This window comes from Monodelphis domestica, chromosome 1 (assembly GCF_027887165.1).
Source record: "Monodelphis domestica isolate mMonDom1 chromosome 1, mMonDom1.pri, whole genome shotgun sequence".
In the NCBI taxonomy this organism is placed as follows: domain Eukaryota; kingdom Metazoa; phylum Chordata; class Mammalia; order Didelphimorphia; family Didelphidae; genus Monodelphis; species Monodelphis domestica.
Window position 1 is genome coordinate 424,103,491 of NC_077227.1, and position 21,851 is coordinate 424,125,341.

Here is a 21,851-nt window from a genome sequence, read left to right on the forward strand (position 1 = left end):
CCCAGGGCTCTGTCCTGGGCCTTCCGTACTGCTTCACCTGATGATCTCACCAATTCCCATAGATTTAATTGTCATCTCTCTCATGATGATTCTCAAATTTCTCTTTCTCACCAACCTCTCTGCTTAACTCCAATCTTATATTTCTAACTGCCTTTAAGCATTCAAACTGGAAGTATACATTTTAAATTCAACATGCCCCAACTAAACTCATGATCTTTCCCCCAAAACTCTATACCCCTCCTAATTTCCCTATTACTGTAAAGAGTAGACTTTCCTCCTAGTCTCTCAGGCTTATAGCCCAGGCGTCATCTTGGACTCCTCACTCCTTATATCTGAGCTGTTGCCAGTGCCTATTGATTTCACCTCTGCAGTGTCTTTTCTTTGATACTGCTTCCCACCCTGACACAGGCCCTTTATCACCTCATGTTTAAAATACTGCAGTAGCCTACTTACGGGGTCATCTTCTTCATATTTTTTCCCTATCCCTGCCCATTTACCTGCCAATGATTTTCGAAAAACATCAATACAACCATGTCACCCTCCTATTCAGTAAATGTCATTTTCTCCCAGTTCCCTCCACAATCACATAAAAAATTCTTAACATTCAAAGCCTTTCATACTCTACCACCTCCACCACTACTCCTACATTTCCAATTTTTTAAAAACTCTTACTTTCTGACTTAGAACTGATTCTGTGTATTGGTTCCAAGGCAGAAAAGCAGTAAGGACTAGGCAAAGGGGTTAAGTGACTTGCCCAGGATCACCCAGCTAGGAAGTGTCCGAGACCAGATTTGAACCCAAGACCTCCCTTCTAAATGCCCCCTTTCCAGTCCTACACTTGCCTCCCCCCCCCCCCCCACCATGTACTCTGATCCAGTGACACTCACTTCCTTTCTGTTCCTTGAATAAGATGCTCATTTCTTAGCCCTGAGTATTCTCTCTGACTGTTCCCCCATTTCAGGAATATCCCCCTTCTCATATCTGCCAACTGGTTTCCTTCTATTCCAAAATAAAATTCTGTCATCTAAAGGAAACTTTCTAGCCCCTCTTAATTCTAGTGCCTTCCTTTTAATTCTTTCTGTTTTTCCTCTGTGGTTTGTCTGTACATACTTGTTTCCCACAGGAGATTGTGAGTTGCCTGAATACAGGGAGTGTCTTTTGTCCCTTTTCGTATCCCCAGCTAGCACTTAGCACAGTACCTGGCATGTAGCAGGCACTTATTCAACGTTTCTTGCCTGACTAGTTTAAGCTAGCAAATGCTTTCCTTTCTACTGGCTTAAAGAATGAAAAGTTGGCTATATCAAAAACTGATAATAACCACACACATTTCCATAGTGTTTGAAAGTATGTAATAGTTTTTCTAACCATTGACCTGGGTAGTATCACCGTCATTGTTATTAATGATAATTATTCATTTATAAAGAACTTCAACATTTCTATAAGGCTTTCCTCTAAAAACCCTAGAAGTATGTGCACATATAAACACAATTATTCTCATCATCTCCAATTTTTACAAATGAGAAAAATGAAACCCAGGGATATAAAGTAACTGCCCACTTAGGCTCAGGAATGAGTCTTAGGACTCAGTTCCACAGCTTCTTTCTCCCATGTTGGGCCTTCTTCCTCTCTAAAATCCTGTATAAGCAGTCCTTTAGTTCTTGGTGGTGATAAAATGAATAATTTTAGGATCTTGTTTTTTCCCCTTTTTCCTTTTAGTTGAAAGAAATGTGCCGCCGGGAGCTGGACAAGGCAGAGTCGGAGATTAAAAAAAATAGTTCTATCATTGGTGATTACAAGCAGGTATGTGCCACAGTTCCATTGATGCTACCTTCTCCTCTAACGTATATTGGCAGATGCTTTCCTAGGGAAAACCTATTCTTCTCCCCTCTCCCCATAAGTCCTTCAGTAATAATAACTCCTCACATGCCTATAATATTTTGAGGTTTCCAAAAAACTTTCCTCACAACCATCTTTTTAGGTAATTTTTACTATTATCTCCATTTTACAGATTGAGAAACTGAGACTCAGAGGGGTTAAGTGACTTACCCAAGGCAATATAGGTAATTAGTGCTAGAACCTGAGATTCAAACATAGGTCTACTGACTCTGAATCCAGTGCTCTTCAAACTATCCCTTGCTATCTCAACATGGCAAACTCTTATCCGGCTATCTGTTGTGTTAACATGGGTTAGACACACATCTAAGGGCAGACCCTACAAATCTAAAACTTTGTCACTTCCAAGTGCTATTTTGTACTACCTTTGGAATGGCTTGATTTCACATACCTGAATATAATGGTTGTTTTTTTCTTTTTCCACGCCTCCTCATTCAACTTCATGTGTTTAGTGCACTTTCATAGATCATTTAGGCCATTCCCTCAAAGCACATGTTAAAACAACTGAGGGATCTTACATCCTGAATGTTCCCATTTTTGTCCTCTCCCTCGCATCTCCACATATCAGTCACCTCCCCCTAATTATCCCAGCATGTTCTACTGCCCTACTGTGACCTTGAGCAAGACTCAAGCTTAGCTGATTCAGATGGATCATGTTCCCTCAGATTTGTTCCCAGTTGAGTGAGAGATTGGAAAAGCAGCAGTCGGTGAATAAAGCAGAAATCGAAAAAATTCGGGTAAGTGACTTTCATTCGTGGATTGGTACAGTTTGCTTTTAATTTAAGGCAAGGCATTTCTGAACTTTTGTTATAGTCCTTTAGTCATTCTAAGCTCCTAGGCTACCAGGCAATGACATTTTCCAGTATTGTGGAAACATGGTATATAAACCTTATTTCCTGTGAGGGGATTGTGATGTTCTAGGACCCTTGGGGCCAGAATCACAGAATGTTAAGATAGCAAAACATAACATAGTAAAACATAGAACCCAGGATGCCAGCGCAAGAGGAACCCCTGAGATTTTATCAGGGCCAATTCCCTAAATTGACAGATGATGATACTAAGGAAGTTGTCCACAGTCCCAGAGCTGATAGATAAATGGTAAGAGTCTGGACTGGAACTTGGGTTTTATGCCTTCTGTCCAGTGCTCTTTTCGACCAGGAAAAGACTCATCTTTCTTAGCACTACATTAGCAATAAGGGAACTATTTAACTCCCAGCTCTGTCAGAAACTCATTTATCAAAAGAAGAGGTTAAACTAAAGGGCCTTTAAGATCCCTTCTAGCAATAATATCTATGACAATTCTAAAAAGATTATTTCAAATTAGGATCATTTTAGTCAACTCATCACATTGCTATATTATGTCAGTCATTATTAGAAATTACTCAAAAAAATGGAACCTGTTGCTGGTATATATATATATGTGTGTGTGTGTGTGTGTGTGTGTGTGTGTGTGTGTGTGTGTACATGTAGAAAGGTCATACTGTATGTGTGTGTGTATGTTTATATTCTCTCACACACACACAAACACACATATACTCCATTAAACAAACAGGCAGCCATGGCTTAAATAGTACTTGCTCAGTGCTCACATTCTATTTTCCAGCACCTTTGAGAACCCAGAGTTGCCTCCATAAAAATGTAGGCAGAAGAAGGACTCTAGCAGAGAAACAGTTGATAAAGTTTGTTTAATCATGGTTATGATTTGAAGATTTCATCAATTGAAGGTTTCCTTGTGTGACTGCTTTCCACAAGCCTATGAAGTCAAAGGAAGGTCAGGCCAGAGGACTCAGAAATTCTGAGCTAGAAAGACCTCAGGGCTCTGGCCCAACTCAGACGTAAACAGGAACACCCTCTAAACCACTGTTAGCTGGTTACCTCCTTGCAAAATAATTGATAAAGGACTTTCAAAGTTAGTCTTTTTTCTAGTCTCCAATTCTTTGATCTCAGGTCACTAGGCTTCTCTGTTTGTTTTCTCATCTATAAAATGAAGGAGTTAAACTAGATTATCCCCAAAGGTCTTTCAAGCTCTAAATCTCTGATCCTTTAAGATTCTGAGCCTTGCAGTCCCTTCCAATCTTCAAATTCTTTCTTTTAAGTAACTAAAGCAAAGTATTGATCTGTAAATAAATGCTCCCCAGCAAAGATTACTAAAGCACTTACTAAAGTGCTTCCCTCCCTCAACCCAGCATTTGGGTAACATCCAAGGCCTCTAGAAGCTGTGTTACCTCTCATTTTCATTATTTTACTTCACCTACAGGATCAGGGAACCAAGGTCTTAATTTAGTTTAAGATCCAAGGGCATAATTGATGAAGTCTGAATCCAGTTTCCCTATATCTGCCTTAGTTCTAATACTTTTGCAATTTAGGCTTTTCATGGAACCTTCTGTTCCTCAATTCATTCTAGGCTTCCCACTTAGGCTTGAAGACTGACACACCTGGAGACTCAGTGTTTATATCTCCTGCCTGGCATATTTGGGGATAGGGGGTTGGACCTTAGATGAACAGCCTGCTGTCCTCTTGAGCCTTTAGTTTAGTCTTCAGGGTTTGTTTATTTTTTAAAATTTCTTCAGCTATTTTGTTGAATTGAGCATCAGGCAGGTGCCAGTTAGTTTTATGGTAGCAATTATATGACATTGTTTACTATTGTAAAAATTAAAATTAATGTCAATAATACAAATGTTATATTTTAAGGGATTTATTAATGATCATTAGAAATCAAGGAATAAAGAGAATACAAAATAAAGACCACATGCCCATGGCTGATTTGCCCATTTAAAATTCCCATGCTTAGCTTATCACCGCCACCAATGCTAGCTACAAGCCCAAGAAAGAGGCCCAAGAGAACCGCCCACTCGCTAATATCCTCTGTCTACAGGAAGTACATAATGACAGGAAGTCAGTGGGCTCCCGGGAAATGTAGTTCTTTTTTAGGGTAACAGATTTTCAATTATACACCCCCCCCCCAGATACGTGGAAGACTAGTCTCTCCAATGGATCTTGTAAACATAACCAATTTTGAAATTACAATAATTTGGGGATAAAAGGAAAACAAAACAAAACCTATGATTGCTAGGCACATTAACAAAAAGCCAGTTAGGGGGAAGTTCCCTTTGGCATAAGAATATACATACAAAACAAATGCATTCGATCCCACACAGTTCAAATCATCACATCCCAAAGTTCACTCTAGATCTTCTGGTGCAGCGTGTTTGTCTGTGTAGGTATCTTCATGGTGCCTTCTCGAAATAGTTCACTTTCTGGATTTGGAGAGGTAGCATGTTTCTTAAACTAAAATTACTCTCAAAAGAATTTAAACTTTGCATTTTAGAATAATAATTAATAATAATATATTCCCCCCTGAAGAGGGTGTTGGAAAACACAGAGATCACTTAGGGATGTATGCCTGAGTTATGAGGTATATAAATCAATTAGCAAGAGAAATCAAAAACATCAAAAAAATCCAAATAAAAGAGAAAATATAACTTCTGGATGAAATATAGACTATCAAAGACTTATGTGTAAAAATTCTAAGTGAAGGAAAATAAATTTATAACAGGTTCTTGAAACAGGGCCCAATTAAAGTGATATCTGTCCCATGCGTCTGTAGGACAAAATGCAGTAATATTTCACTTAACCCATTTGCAACCAAGACTACAGGAAGTTGCCATATTATGAGAGAAAAAAGGACTAGATTTTTGTGTGATAGAAAAGTGTCATTCCCTGATCTGATTTCACCTTCACTCTCAGGGATGGGAGAGTCAGGATGACAGCCAAAATTCAGTACTTGTCTGTGAGTATTTCACAAAGAGTGTAGTGTAGTACAAGGTGTCCTACATCTTAATATATGTCAAGCATTGCAACCTCGAATCTCACACTAGGTTCAAGTCCTTTTGTATTGGCTTATATTATATAAGGCTTATAAGGTCTTTTTTGACCTTATGCTCAATTAGCACTGTGCAAATAGCTTTGTACTTCTTTGGCACTATACAATGGCTCTTTTTGTAGTCCCTTCTCCTGGAATCAGACAGAATCATTATGGGACTTTTCCCATATTTTTTTTAAACAGTCAATGGCATCATTTGTATAGTCTAAAGAATTTTGGGTATACATTAATATTATAGGAAATGTAATTTAAACTTACATTATGGCAAAATAAAAAAAAAAAACCCTAAAGAAGATCTTAATACTATTGACATGTGCTTCAAATACCAAAAGGAGAGAAAAATAAAACTGAAATAATATATTGCACATGCAAGCAAAAACAATAATAAAGTTTTTAAAAATCAAAAATATGTCGCTTACAATCATTGACACACTGTGTCAGCTAGGGAAAGGTAGAATACAAAGTTTTCTTACCCCAAAATGAGATCCATTTCCTTTTCAAACTTGGCCATGATCCACTGTTTACAAAGTAACAGTTTTTATAAAGAACAGTATAACAGCAGGTAATGCACATTCAAGAAGTATCAAAATCCCCAAATTTATAATAGCCCATTTAATGACAACCTCAAACAAACCAACTGTCATAATTTTACATGTCTGCTGTATGACAATTTTTTCCAAGTATAGTAAATCTTTTATCCTTGGTTGAGATATTTTTAAACAAAGTAAAACTTATTTGGGTCTAGAACATTACTAAGAAATCTAGATTGTTCTGGTGGAAGTAAATTAAACTGAAGAGTTACAAAAGAGAGATGCTCCCTTTTGAGAGCCATTTAGGGGTATCATGCCCTGGGATCAACTTCCCAGCTCTTTTGGTATGAGACTGTCATGTGCCATCCATTCACATTTTTACAAATGTGAGAGGTGGGGATTATAACTGTACTTCACTTCAGCTACTAAAATGGACCCTTTTACCTCTTGTTACAAATAACCCAGAGGTAGGCAAAGTGATCGGTCAGAGTTGTTGAAAAAAAAATTTTTAATCATGTCTAAAGACCCCTTAAAATAAATTTGAGATATTTAGCTCATTAAATTTACCAAAGGTTGTTAACCAGGTTGGCAGAGTCCATCCATCATCTATGTGACAATTTACAAAGCCAAAATGGAAGAAAAAGCTGTTTTTATAGGGGCTTATTCAATAATATTTGTTCAGTAGAGTTATAGGGTAACAGAATATATCAGTAGTTAAAACACAGTAGATTAAACTGATTCAGTGTAATAGAATAGTATTTAATACATTAATATATGAACTTAAAACAACAAAATTAAATCTTAAAGCAGACAATCAGCAAAATACAATAAAATACAGAGACTTTCATAAAACAATGTAGTCTGAAAAGGCTTAAAATTTTCACCTCCAGTCTCTTTAAAGTTCCTTTCTCTATCTGTCCAGATTACTTTTGTGAGTTTTTTTTTTTGGCTTTCCCCTAGTGAGGGAGAATTTCTTGATGACCATGGTGAGGAGGAATCCCAAATTGGATGAAACTTAAAGAGACTGAACAGGCCCAAATAGCAAAGGGTTGTAGGGAGATGAGTTTTCTCCCTTGAATCTTAGGCAAGATAAATGAAAGGATTAGTGCACTCATGAAAAAATATCCTAAAGCTGGAAGCCATTTGAAATAGGTAAAGCATTGCTCTTTCATAGAATGAGCCATGCTTGTAATTTACTTCCTGTTTGGAAGAGTAACTTCTTTCTTCCCTTCCCCTCTGAGATAAAATGCTAGTTTCCACAGCCACATGGAGAGGGAGTTAGGTGGCTAATCGTTGCCTAAGGAAAATACACCCCAGTTTTTACCAGCTAGTTCGTAATTCTGAAAACACAGCTGCAGCTACCAGTAGTCCAACAGGACTGAGGCTGGGGCTGGACATCAGCAGAAGGAGCAGGCAGTATCAGTAACAGCAATGCCAGGGGCAGCAGCGCGGAACATGGGCTCAAGCAGATGGGCAAGAGAAGCAGCTTATCTCTTCTTCACCAAGAGAACCCCTGGCTAAAAATAGCCTGGCCAATAGGGAGGGCAACTGGGCAAAAAGTAGGGAAAGAAAAAGGCAGTAGCTCCAACGAGAGAGGGTGGGTGAAAAGCCTTGGCAGGAGAAACATGGCTTAAAATTTATCTAGGCTATATTTTTAAAAAATTGAGAGTTTTTCTCATCCCTTCTGGTTGCTAAAGACTATAAAAATTAAAATTAATGTCAATAATACAAATGTTATATTTTAAGGATTTATTAATGATCATTAGAAATCAAGGAATAAAGTGGATACACAATGAAGTCCATGTACCCATGACTGATTAGCCCATTTAAAATCCCCACACTTAGCTTACCACCACTACCATGCTGGCTGCAAGCCCAAGAAAGAGGCCCAAGAGGACCGCCCACTCGCTAATATCCTCAGTCTACAGGAAGTCATTGGGCTCCTGGGAAATGTTGTTCTGTTTTGGGGTAATAGATTTTTCAATTATACACTATGTACCAGGCCTGCGCTAAGCACTGGGGTAACCAATTCCCAACATTCTGGGTTCTGGTGTACTTTCCAGCCCTATCGTTCTCAGTTCCAAGATCTCTTCCAGTTCTAACACTCTGTTCTATGCTGTACATCTAGTTATTCTTTGCAGCTTTGACATACCACAATTCTATAGATAAAATGATATTCTGTTCTCCATTTTCTGCTAATTAGAAATGGACTTATAATTTCAGTTATATACAGGATTTTTATGTGAAATTACATATTGTTACAGTGTGTTTCAAAACTTGATCTACAGCATTTTTAGGAAAGGATTTTTCACATTACTTAAAGAAATTATCACCTACTGGATGCCTGCTTCAGGAAAGTTACCCTCCTAAAATAACTAAAACCTTACAAGTCAACTTTGGAGGGCAAGTGCAAGGTTAGACACACTAATACATTTTTGGTGGAACTAAAAAATGGTACAACCATTTTGGAAAGCATTTTGAAATTTTGCAAATAATGTGACTAAAATGTCCATGGCTTTGAACCAGCAACTCCATTACTGGACATAATTCTCCAATGAAGTAATGTATAAGAAGAAAGTCACCACATACACCAAATATTTATAAAGAGTTGGAAACAAAGTAGATATCCACCAACTGAGGCAAGGCTAAACAAACCTGGTACCTTCATGTAAGGAATATTACTGCCCTGTAAGAAATGATGAATTTAAGCAGAACCAAGAAAATATTACACACAGTAATGACAGCAATGTAAATAGAAAGAACAACCACACACCAAAACACACCCTAACTGAATGCAACAAAATTATAAAGACCCAGTGGCGCCCAAATGAAGAGAGGAGACACTGACACATTCCTTTGTGGAGAGAGGAGGCCCACAGCTGTTAGAAATTGCACCCATTTGGGGACTTTTTCAATAAATTGATATGTTGAGCTGATTTTTTTTCCTCTTTTAAAAATACTATTTTGTTATAGGGCATGGCTTTTGGAGAGAGAAGGGAGAGGATTACTTGGGATAACTGTAATTTAAGAAGCAAAAATACTGATTAAAAGCTATATTTTTTTTTAAAGGGAAGAGTGAAGTAATCCCTCCTTCCCTGTGGGCCAGTCCATAACATTGCCTTTGACTGTCTGCCCTCTGGTTTTAGCATAAAGTGGATGACTGCGAGCGCTGCAGGGAGTTCTTCAACAAGGAAGGGCGTGTGAAAGTGATCAGCTCAGCCACTGAAGCCTCAGATGAAGATACTGATGAAGAGAAGGAGACATTAAAAAACCAACTGAGGGAAATGGAGCTAGAACTGGCACAAACCAAATTGCAGTTGGTTGAGGCAGAATGTAAAATCCAGGTGAGGAATGCCACTGGCAGCAAGAGAGCCAGAGACGTTGCAGTAGTGTTAGTTATTGAGGGAAGAAATTCAGGATTTGGCCTAGAAAGTCATGGGAATAATTTTTAGTTGATTTAAAGACTACTTAACTGTTGTACTGGATGATCAGTCATGAAGGTCTCTAACAATTCTAATATCCTGTGGATTTTCAGGATAGAAAGAAAAGTATTGTTCACTCTTGTCCTTTCCTCTGCCTTCTGTGACCAGAAGTTTGAAGGGTTCTTTCCTGTCAAAGATATATAATAGAGCAGGAGTTGAAATCCCACTGAAATGTAGCCATAATTTTATCCTGCACTTGACTGGTCCCTATTACAGCCTGTCTTTTACCCATACTGGTTGCAGTATAAAGCCACAACCTTAATGTGCCATTTCTTTGAACGAAAAGAATGTAAAGACATACACAGAAAATGAGTATCATTGATATGGACTGCACATTTTTCGATAAGCCAGATTTGGAGGAGAGGAGTGAAGAGAGAGTTTGACTATATTCAGATTCATGTGGTATCCAAGTCATTTTTGTACATTTCTTTTACTCTGTACTACATGGGAATACCTATTGGAAATGAGAGAAGAGGCATTGTCTTCTCCTTTTTTGTGCCCCCCATCCTACCTTGAACCTAAAAAAACAATTTAGCTGAATGAATGGACAGGGCAATGCATAAATTAACCACATGTGACAGAGGATTAATAAGATATTAAGAACCAAAACCTTGGCATCTAAGCACTGTCAATGTTGTTTCTAGGGAAGAAACAACTCTAGGCAAAACAGCATTATTCCAGAGACAGTTGGCTCTGTAGGAATGTCAAAATGAACAGTTGGCCAAAAATACCCCACTTCACAGAGGGGAGTCAATGTAAGGAGGCAGCATGGTACAGAGAAGAGTGAATATGGAGTCCTACAGGACTCAGTTTGTCCACTTGTCTAAGTTATCTCTAAGGTTCCTTCCAAGATCTAAATCCCATGATTCTCTACAGCAAGAGGCAGTAATGACACTGGCACCTAAAGGGTGAATAGCCCATTCAGTAGGACTTACGGAGCTGCTTCTGTAGAGGGAGAACCTCTGCTAGGGCTGTGCCGGGGGGCCTCCTTTTCAGCATAGTCTTGGAGAACGACTTGCCCCAAGTGACATAAATGTATGCGGCAAAAGTGGCAATTGAGCCATTTCTTCCTTACACCACCAGGCCCCACTACCTCATGAGATGCATGTTACAGGTATTATCATTAGTGAACCAGTTTGCCTACAGTTCCCACACAGACAGGATTCAGGCCTAGGACTTGATGACTCCAAGACAGCAGAAGGCTAGACTTGTTTATGCTTAATCTCCCAGCTCCGTGGAGGTGTTCTACCAATGGCGGTGGCAGAAATGTAATTATGGTTCAAATGTTTTCTCTTTCAGGACCTGGAACACCATTTGGGCCTCGCACTAAATGAGGTCCAGGCTGCCAAGAAGACTTGGTTCAACAGAACCATAAGTTCCATAAAGACAGTGACTGGTGTCCAAGGGAAAGAGACGTGTTGAGGCGATGCCTCCCGATGGACACCTTCTTCTTAACACACACCACCTTGGGCTGCCTTCCTCGGCCAGACGTTTGATTCTGTGACATGTCAGAGGACCAGAATGTATATAATCTAGAAACACAGCAGCAGCATGTCAGGATTTTAATAGATCAATGATAAAGTGGATGGAAACATGCAAAACCAGGCTTCCTGTGTAGGACTCTCCATACTACTGATATTTAACAGGTGTTCTAGCTAGACTGAAACTCTTCAGAGAAGCACTCTATTGTGAGACCCCCTAAGAGGCCTTTTTTCACAGTCAAAGCAGGTATGAAAACTTACCATACCCTGTGGCCAAGTTTACCTGACAAATGGAGGGATCTTTGGGACAGTTTGGATTTTTTTTTTAACCTTAATTTGTGTGTGACCATGGGTGTGTAGACACACACGCATGCATGCATACATGTGTGTATATAGAAATGTATATATGTAATCATATACACATTTCTGTATGTGTGCATACATGCATATGTGTGGAGGTAGATGCACACACCTGTATGTATATATTCAGAGAGAGAGAGTGGCAGGGGTGGAATGTCACTAACCAAGAACACAACTCAGAAGTCTATCTGAAAGGGGTCCTTCCAGGGAGGATCCTGGAAGTTTTTTTGAAGGAGAAAAATGTGAAGGTTTCACAACTGGCACCATCTGGTTTCGTTAGACAACTCACCACACATCTTTCTGTTTGGCATTATTTACATGTTTCTAATCAATTCTATGCAATCCATTTTTTTTTTAAGCACTAGCTGCCAAATGACTTCACAGCTCCAAGCTGGGTGACTTGTCTTTGAATGTGAGGCTTGAAATAATCAAAATGGGGGCAGTGTCATTTTATTGTGTCATATAGACAGATCTAACTGGTTTTTCCCAAGCCCACTCAAAATCAACTGAATTGGAATCTCTACACCAGGACTGCTGACATGTAACTACTTAATTATGTGGTCGTTTGGACAACTGATTCCGTTTGGGGTCTGTTCCTTTTTCTTCCCCTCCCGCCATGACAAGACAAGTTCCCCAACATCAAAGTTTTTAGTTTGCACATATGTATGTATGAATGAGGAAAAACTGAACTGTATGTACACATGTAGTTGGTCTTTCGGGATGTGTGTCTGTTATCTGCACTTGCAGCAAGGTAGTGGTGCTCCGGGACTCACCAGCTATAGACTTTCACTGACTTTCCGGGGACTCGGTACCTGCTCAGACTGGCCCTGGGAGCAGGGTTTCCAGAGCCCTGTTCTCGGAGCACTTCCTGGGCCTGGGCCTCCCCCCTTCACACTGGCTCGAAGTTCTCACTTGAAAGCTATTGAATGAAGATTTTAGCACCTTGTTCCTTTTTTTAAAAGATTGTTATTTTTCACTTTCATTTTTAATTTATAATGGCTTATGTTGTGCTGACAGATCTCTCTTGTATCAGTGGATCTTTTTTTCCTTATTCTGTGTGCAGTGTGAGCAAGCTGGTTACAAGAAGAGACACTGGTTTGTATATAAAGAGGCTTGGTTTATTTCGTACTTCTTTTCTCATTGACTGTACTAATGCTCGCTAATGTGACCTGTGACGACAGAGGTGACATGCGGCTTCTCTACCCAAACCCCTTCCTTAACTGCTTCCATCATCTTTATTGTTTAATCACCCAAACCAACAACTGTAAGTGTGTCCAATATTAAGTTGTGTGGACATTGTGCTGGGGTAGTTTCAGTGTGTAAACTTTATGAATTGAAATATAAACCAGTAACATTGTATTACTATTTCTTTGGTTTTACTTCATTTTAATAAGCTTAGGTATTCATCCCACTGACAAACATTTGTCTTAAAAGCGCCAGTGCATAGAGGCTGGGTCAATTCCTACCAAACTGGAAAACCCTCAAAGTTCAGGAGACATCCAGCAAGAGACAGTGTCTTTTGTCCTGGACTGCCCTTTGTTTGGAGACCAGAGGTCGGCCAGCAGGCACAGTTTTTTCTAGTTTTTGTTTTGACTTTAGGCAAGTTGTGCCTCTTCTAAGGTCATAAAAGTGCTGAGATATGGAAATTATAGCTCTCTTAAAGTATTCAAATATAATATAATAAATAGCATTTTGCTATTTAAAAAAATGATTTTCATTAGCCAATACCCAGCTGTCCCTCCCCCCTCCCCATTCCCCAACTTACCATATTATTGCAGAATAATAGGAAGACAAGTAAAGATTCTCCTTACTCTGCTAAAGGAAGGATAGCTCCAAAAACTTAAATGGGAGTCCCAAAGCTCTGGTCGATATCATTCTCTTCAGTTGGAGACCTTGTCACCCCCCCTCTTTCAAAGGCTGATTTCCATCACTTGAGGGTTGAATATGTTCTGAAATGGTTTTGGTGCCAGATAAAACTTTTCCAGCATTTTCCACTGTTATTTTTGGAGTAAAAACTCAAAGCCACCTGTGGACTTAAGTTTTTTCAAATCTCACCTAAGGCACACACACCCTGGCCACCACAGGTACCTGCTATATGTGCAGAGCCTAGGGTGAGATTCAGCTTAGGGGGAAGCCTCAGTGAGGTAACAAAATTGCTAAAATGTTTACTTCTTCTGGATAAGGGAGGTACAAGAGCAGCATGGCCAAGGGACTTGCCAACAGGCTGGTGAGCTCATTTTGCTCTTCAGGACAGATCTTGGTCTAGTAATGAAAAAGTCTGTTACATGGCTCCTATTCAAAACACTTCAAATCAGTCTGATTGTTGAGGCCTTATCCGGTGCACCCTATATACTCCAGGCACATGCTCTTTGCTCTCCTACTGGTGCTTCACTGAGTGTGTGCTCTCTTCAAGGCTCAGAAGAAAGACTCCCAGATGAGTACCCAATTATTCTCCTTCACCTAATAAGTTCTTAATCGGACTAACTCTGATGGTACCTCTTTGAGGAAGCTTTGCCCAATACCCCAGTTCAGTGTTTTGTTGTCTTTTTAATGTGATCTTGTAAAATTGTATATTAATGTGTTTATCTTCCTGGCTTTAAGCTCCACAAAGGAAAGGGGCAGTGTCTCATCTAACTTTATTTCCCCCAGTGCTTTGCATGGAGTTCATATTAAGCATATCAATGCTTAATAATTAATAAAGGTTTACTGAATTGATCATTTTCCAGACGGGGTGAATGAGAGCCAAATAGGAAAAAAAAGCTTGCCTCAAACCACACTCTTAGTTAAGGAGCAAAATTTGAATTTGGGTCCTCTTAAATCACGACTAAATGAATTAACTTACTGATGTTTCTATGACTCGTGGACACACAGTAAGCCATGAGGCTATACTGTGGGCTTGTGGTAAAACAGAAGTAACTGCAGGTTCAGAGCTTTCTGCTTGTTCCCCAGCTTCCAAGAGTAGAGCGGCTGCTCTAGAGAGACCTGGCAGTAGACCCTTATACGGTATTTTTAAGCAAATAGATTCTTCCTTTCTTTTCCCCTTCCCTCTTACTGGCTGTAAATGGAAACGTGGAGCTTATGGGGAAGCCCAGCCAAGGCCTCTTCTCCATCCTGGGTACTTTCTCCATCTTCTCAATCCACAGTGCCATTAACAGCATCTCTGAAACCGTTTTAAATTGCATAGATTCCTTCTCTACATCTCAAGAGCACCGATGAACTTACCCTGCTTTCCTTTCCTTGGCTGGGAATAACTGCTTACATTTCTTTCCTACCACTTGATGCCTCTTATAAAGCAGGAGAGGTAGCCATATAGAGGTGGCGTGAAAGAATGACACTTGGGGAGCAACTTGCTTAAAGGAAGTGGCCATTTCAATCTGACTCCCCAACTCCAGTTTTAATGCTTTTTTCTGTCGAGTTCTTATCTGGGTCCTAGAAACAGAGAGAAAACCAGTCTCTCTGCTTGCCAGGTCATCCAGAAAGAACACTGAATTTGTAATCCAAGGTCCCAAGTCCAAATCCTACCTCTGGTACACATGTGACTTTGGGCCTCTTCATAGGAAAATGAAGGTATGCTTAATCTATCTCCAAATATGTGACCCTAAAATTAGAGGGCAGCAGGAATTCCCCACAGTAGAGATTCTCTGCTCCAAGTGTGACCCCACCCTCCGACATCCCTGTATGCTGCTCATTCAAGTTCTCCTTTTGAACACTTAAAGAGTGAGGGCAACTCGACTTCAGGAGGCAATGCTGCTAACTGGCTTTTAGGTTCTTTTGTGTCCAGATGTCCCAATAACTTCCATTTCTTTTAGTTTTCTCCTTTACTGCAACAAGAAAAGTCTTCCCTATTCCACAAGGAAGCCCACCCCTGAAGAAATCACTGAAAGCAAAGATTGACATTCAAATATTTATTGAGCACCTAGTGTGTGAAGAACACTGGAGAGATACACAGTCTGGAAAAGAAATGCTCCCTGCCCTCATGGAGCTCACAGGCTAACAGAGAGATAAGATACAAACAACTGTACACAAACAAGATTGACTGCTTTAGTCATGTGGAAAACAGTATTATTTGAAGAGGGTTGGGAAAGTGGAGGGAGGGGGATTAGTAACAGTTTCATGGGAGTAGCATCAATTTGTGTTTTAAAGATTGAACAGGGGAGGAACACAGCAGGCAAAGGGAGAGAAGACATTCCAAGAATAAGCATGGAGAATGCAGATCATATGTTGGGGGTTGAAGGGGTAGAGAGAGGCAAGTAGAGTTGCCCAGTTCTGTTGGACTGTAGGATTTATTAAAAGGAATTGGATTAGGAGAGAAGGCAGTAGGAAGAGCAGAGGACAGTTGAGAAGCCTGTACTATAGTTACAAACCTGGGAGAGCATTCGAGATCTGAACCATGTCGTGAGCTTATGTGAAGAACCCCTTTTCACAATTAACATTTTTAAGTGCATAAAAGACATAAGATTACAAAGGAAACCAATTATTAAGTTCACCGACATATGCTTAACAACAACTGGGCTAGTTCAAAATTTTCCTTTTTAGAGATATGGAAACTGAGGCCCACGGACAAAAGTGACTTGTTGACAAAGGCAGCAGCAGCCCTGCCATTTGAAACCAGGTCCCGAGTAGGGACAGATGCAGTAAACTAAAGCTCCCTCGGGCCTCATCCCCCAAGGCTCCCAAAGCTGTTTCTGTTGCCATCAAATATCTTTTCTACATTCTGTTGCTCATGATGATCCTTTCTGTCCTTCTCCACAGGATCCTTCTAGAATGGAGTCAGAGGATACTCTGACAGTGGCTCCCACTGAGGAAAGTACCTCTTGCTTTCCAGTCACTACAGATTTGAAAATTACAGTGCCCGGTTTCTACAGGGCTTTAAGGTTTATAAATTAAAAAAATAAAACCCCAAGACTCCTGTCAAGTGAATGATGAGAACACAGGGCCTGTCTCTGGATGCATATTTTTATGTTGATTCTGATTTCACAAAGGAGAAAATGGCAATAGAGTGACTTAGAAGACTGCCAGGTCTTCAATCCGGGCTTCCTAACTCCAAACCCAGTGCTTTTCACTTTGCCAGGATGAGAGGTTCACCTCCTCCTAGCCTGAGGGAAGCCCAAGCCCTGTGATCCCAAGGTCCTGGAATCACTCCAGCCATGAACTTTCAACTGTTGTGGAGTTGGGACAGAACTAAAGCTTTTTTCATGGTTCAAGCAAGGACATGGAGGAAGATTTTTACCAAATTAACTGGTACCTCATTCCCTCCTGGTCTGGCCCCTAAAAGCTTTGTAAGGCCAGGCTGCAGCTCAGCCACCATATTTCCCAAACTTAAGTCCCGGGGGACTGAACTGGGGCCCTCAGCTCACAGCAGTTTCTCAAGAGAAAGAACAGCTGTAGCTCTAGGCTGTGCTCCTGAGATCCTCTAATATATTAGGCAAAGGAAAACCAGTCTGAACCCAAAGGAATTCTGTATCTTCTAGTCTAAATCCTCCCTTCCCCCATTTTGTAGAAAAGGAACCAGTTGATCAGCAGAGTTAGGATTGATCCAAGACAACTTTGAGCAGATGCAGTTGTGGAGTGAAAGGCCTGGAAAGTCCACACCCACACAAGGAGAGGGAAATGGGGAGGCAGGCAACATAGGGTCTCCTAGAGCAAGGCCCTTCCCCCTCCCCGCCAGCCTCTAGAACCCCAGAAGGAATCCTCTCTGCCTGTGACTGAAGATGACCATCTTCCTTCTCCCTTGGAGCTCATGTGTTTCATATTCATCCCACCATGCTGCCTATATCTATATCCACTTCACATCCTCCTTCCCCCAGTTCAATAAACTTCAATGTCATCTAGGCCCCAAAATGAAAAGCCTTTTGGCATTTAAAGTTCTTAACAACCTGGCCCCTTCCTGTCTTTCCAATCCTGTTAAGTCTTTTCCCCTTCACATACTCTATACAGTACAGCCATCCTGGCTTACCTCCTAATCTAAAAATTGTCCCTACTCGTCTCCCATCTCCCTACTTTTGCTCTGGCTGTTCCTGAGGCCCAGAATACGCACCCTCCTGCCTCCAGAATCCCCGACTTCCTTTAAGACTGAGTTCAAGCACCACCCGCCTGTTCCCTAGATCTTTTCTTGATTCATTTACCGTTCACCTTTCCTCTATTCTGCATTTTTCTTACATGTTGATTTATATACATACTCTCTCCCGTTAGAGGGCCTCAGGGATTGGTTTTGCTTTTTCTTTGTACCTCCAAGATTAAACACAGTGCCTGGCACAGAGATTAATAAATTTTGTTTCAATGTTTTGGATGGTTCTGTTGATAGCTTTTCCTAAACTTAAGTTGAAGTCTTCCTCTTTGCATCTTTCACCCAACCACTTACCACTAATCCTGCTCACTGCCTCTTCAGAGAAGGTTAAGGGCTCCTCCGTGTTCCTGGGATTGAAATCCAGGCCTCTCAATCCCATTCCCAGCCTGGGAATGAGTAAAGTGCAGGACAAGCTCCAAGGGCCTTTGAATCATCTATCACAGGTCTAGTTTCCCAGGTGTTAACCAAAACAGGTTAGGGGTGGAGGAGAAAAAGGCGAAGCTAAGGGAATAGGGGATTTTGCAAAAACAAGCGTGAGTAAACCTAGTAGTTTCCCTTTCAGTCTATACCAGGCTTCTGTCTCATGTCTCAACGGGATAAGTCAGCCCTTCATGATTCTAAGATAATGTGAGATTAGTACTGAAAGGAACCATAGAGATTATGTCTGCTCTTAGACAGTCATGCCTAGAAAGGAAAAATGGCATATTGCCAGGGGAAACGCCAAGACAGAACAAGGAGGCCTGCCTGGGATTTAGCATGAAAAGGCAATGTGGCAGAATCATCAAAACAGGTAAAGCACCACACCTTAAACACAGGGTGCTTGCTGAATTGTTCATATGAACTGTGTGCATTCCCAGATCATTTTAGCCTTATACCTGAAAAGTAGAAAGTCCAAGAGACACTATCCCTATTTTACAGCTAAGAGAACAGGTTCAGGTGACTACTCCAAGTCACACAGCTAGGAGGCAACATAAAGAACCTGTTTTGAAGCCAAATATTCTGACTAAAATAATTTAAGGCTTTTTGTTCAAAACACAATGATCTGGGGGAAATTTCCTAGAAGGTTAAGAAAGGAGAACTAGATGTGAGTCCTGTGAAACTGCTGCTTCCTCCCTTTGGCAAGTCAGCTCTCTGCTGAGCCTCAGTGCCCTAATTTGTGAAGTGAGGATAACCTGCCTACTTGCCTGCCCTGAAGGTACAGGATAAGGAAAGCAATTCTGTAAAACCACCACGTGCTATCAAAACGGCAGCTGCTAATTATTTTTAGAAAGTAAGAAACTCGGATCTCCAACATTTTAAATTCTTCAGTTTTGAAAATCCAGATCTTCATGAAATAACTCACCCAGTTTTCTTTCCTTTTTTCTTTTTTTTCTCTTTTTTAAGCCAGAAGTTTTTATTTAGAGTTAATTAGTAAAAGAAACATAATATGGCAGGGTATTACAGACAACAGCAGAACCAAAGGACAGTCTTTGGCAAAGAACACAGGGCAGAAATGGGGGCAAAGCAGAGCTGAGGCTCAGAGCCCCTAGGCTGGGCAGCTCCCAGGAGAGCTCTATTGAGGAACCTCAGCAAAGAAGCCTCTCATGAAAGCAGTTGGGCATAGGGAACATACAGGTCTGCAGGGAGGAAGGGCAGAGTGATACAAAACAGCATTGGAGTAAAATTCACATTCATAGTTGGGTGCCATAAAATCCATTACCCCAGGTTAAAAATCCCATGGTACAAGCAATTCCTAAAGTACAATCATATGTTAAATTGCTGAGATTACACCTCGGCTGGTGGTGTTCTGGGTTTTTTCTTTTTTCAGCAGTGCAAACAATAAAGGTTATTGCCAAACAACTTTCCACCACAAATTACAGTATTTACAATTTCATGTTCAAAGAAAACAATGTACTTACTTGATTACAACAACTGCTACGTCTCACACAAGAATGGCCAACTGAGAAGATGTAGCTTATAATCTAACAAGGGTTTTTTCTCTGTGCTCAATTAACAGTGCTATGTTAGGACATTATAATTCTTTTTCACCTGTGGCTAGTTACACATGCTACCATCCAAGAGGTTGAAAAAACAACAATAACAAGCAATTGAGGGTTGGGTTTCATTGAGTCAGAATCTTGGCCCAGCATTAATATTAGAGCTAGAAGGAATCATAAAACATACAATGTTAGAAATTGCTGGATCTTTAAAAACAGTGTGAGGGATGGAAGAGATCTTAGAACACAGAATGTGAGTACTCAAAGGACCTAAGAATTCATTTTGTTCTGGAGGTTGAAAGAACATCAGTTCATTGGAACCAGTCAAACCAACCATTTCAGATCTGTGTTCCTCAACCCCAAGAAGCTTTCAGATAAAATGAGTACTATGAGCCCTCCCTGTGGGTGAAGCAATAAAGCATACTGTTTGCTAAGGAAACTGACAGGATGATAAAGCACCCTGGGTGCTAACACTCTTAACAAATGTTATAAAATTAAAGAGTCTCTGACCTAGAAAAAGCCTCAAATCATTTAGTCAAGCCTGAAGCATGAATTCCCTTTCAGAGAATTCTGATGAGTGCTCATATAGCCTATTCTACTTCAGTTTAAAACAAAAGCCTCTCTTTTCTTTCATCTGAAAAATGAGGCTAACCTCACTTGCTCTAAGCAGCTTCCAAGGTTGTCACATAATACCAAGGATTTAGAGATAGAAAGGCCCTTAGAATGTGAAATGTAAGTACACAATGTCAAGAGCTAGAGGGGACACCTTAGAGATGAGATGTGTCTAACCAAGAAGTTTTACAAATGAGGGGAAAAAAAACAAAAACCCTAGAGAGGTTAGGTGACTTTCATTTGGTCACACAGGCAGACCATATTAGCATGATGTAAACAAAAACACAGAGAAGTAAAAATACTCTGGAGGCTGTGTCAGCATCTCAAAGGGATCTAGAAATCAAGCTGAGGCCAGCCTCCAGCAAAGACTCCAGGATCCATTCAGGAAGTGGAAATTAACTGTTTGTAATAGCTCAAGGAAAACGCTAGCGGTAGATAGGAAAATAGGACAAACCTCCCAGCCAATGATTAGTGCCTCTCAGAACACCGGAATGCTATTAGAGCCAGAAGTGCCCTTAGAAATTATTTTCTCCAACTTCACTGTATAGATGAGAAAGTTGAGGGCAAGAGAAAGGAAGCCTGACTTGACCAAGATCATAGAGATAGAATGAAAACCATATAAAGTGAAGGCCCAAAATCTGAATATTCATCAATCCTCTGGCTCCCAATCCTATCTTCTTTCCACAGTGCTACACTTTATAAAGAAAACCTGTGACAAAAGGCTAAAGTGGAAAGGAGGATCCAACTCAAAATCAAAACCGTTTTCTTTGATATATGAGTTTGTATTGTCTTGGGCGAGTGTTGTCATTTTCCTCTCTAACTCCTTGTAAAAGGATACTGTTGAATTCAATAATCTCCAAGTCCCCTTCCAGCTCTAGTATTCTTTATTCAAACATTTCATGTTCTAAGGGCTAGCTATAATAGTTCAGGAATTTAAGATTTTATGAAATTCATGCCATACTTTTAAAAGATAAAATTACTTAGAAAAGAGACAGCCAAACAAGTTTTCACACCTAGGAAAAAGTGTTATATAAAAATAATCATGGCCAGCTGTTCTCCATTTGTTTGACAAGGGGGAGGAGGGGAATCTCTAAAGCATAAATTATTTATGTCCAAGTTAAAGAAGAACTTCCTGACTATCAACATGAACAAATACTCAAATTGATTTTCCAAAAGAAATGAACTTTTTCTAAAAAGGAAATAAACCTAGAATTTTTAGAATAGATTATAAGAAATTTGTTTCTCTGGAGTCCAGTTATTGCCTTTTGATCACTCTCTTCTAATCCAATCCAATCCCCCACCAAGATTAAATGATATCATTACAGAAACAAGAACTCCCAACAACTGAGCCACTTCTCAAAGTCCTACATGATTCTTCAGAGCAATTACCTTTCCTGACACTCTTAAAAAAGCACCAATATTTATTTGTGGAGGGTTCACCTCCAAAACTTTTTCCTATCCTCTTCTCTCAAAGTATTGTTCCCAGGCTGATAGCATTCCCTCTCTTCCCAGAATGAAATTTCTAGGGCGCAATCTCATCTGCCTTTGAATTCATATGACTAACAAC

General features: G+C 40.1%; 2 protein-coding genes across 9 annotated transcripts in view; one reads left to right on the plus strand and one right to left on the minus strand.

Annotated features, from left to right (window-relative positions):
* RABGAP1 (RAB GTPase activating protein 1) overlaps nt 1-12,988 on the plus strand; it is a 226,560-nt gene extending 213,572 nt beyond the window's left edge. For all 7 annotated transcript variants that reach the window (XM_016430690.2, XM_007474620.2, XM_056812108.1 and 4 more), the window contains 4 exons: nt 1,717-1,800; nt 2,559-2,630; nt 9,453-9,650; nt 11,088-12,988. In XM_016430690.2, the coding sequence (XP_016286176.2) occupies nt 1,717-1,800; nt 2,559-2,630; nt 9,453-9,650; nt 11,088-11,210 (477 nt within the window). In that variant the 3' untranslated portion in view covers nt 11,211-12,988. The remainder of the gene's footprint in view (nt 1-1,716; nt 1,801-2,558; nt 2,631-9,452; nt 9,651-11,087) is intronic.
* STRBP (spermatid perinuclear RNA binding protein) overlaps nt 9,650-21,851 on the minus strand; it is a 150,602-nt gene continuing 138,400 nt past the window's right edge. For both annotated transcript variants that reach the window (XM_056812111.1, XM_056812110.1), the window contains exon 18: nt 9,650-9,915. In XM_056812111.1, coding sequence (XP_056668089.1) covers nt 9,764-9,915 — 152 coding nt within the window. In that variant the 3' untranslated portion in view covers nt 9,650-9,763. The remainder of the gene's footprint in view (nt 9,916-21,851) is intronic.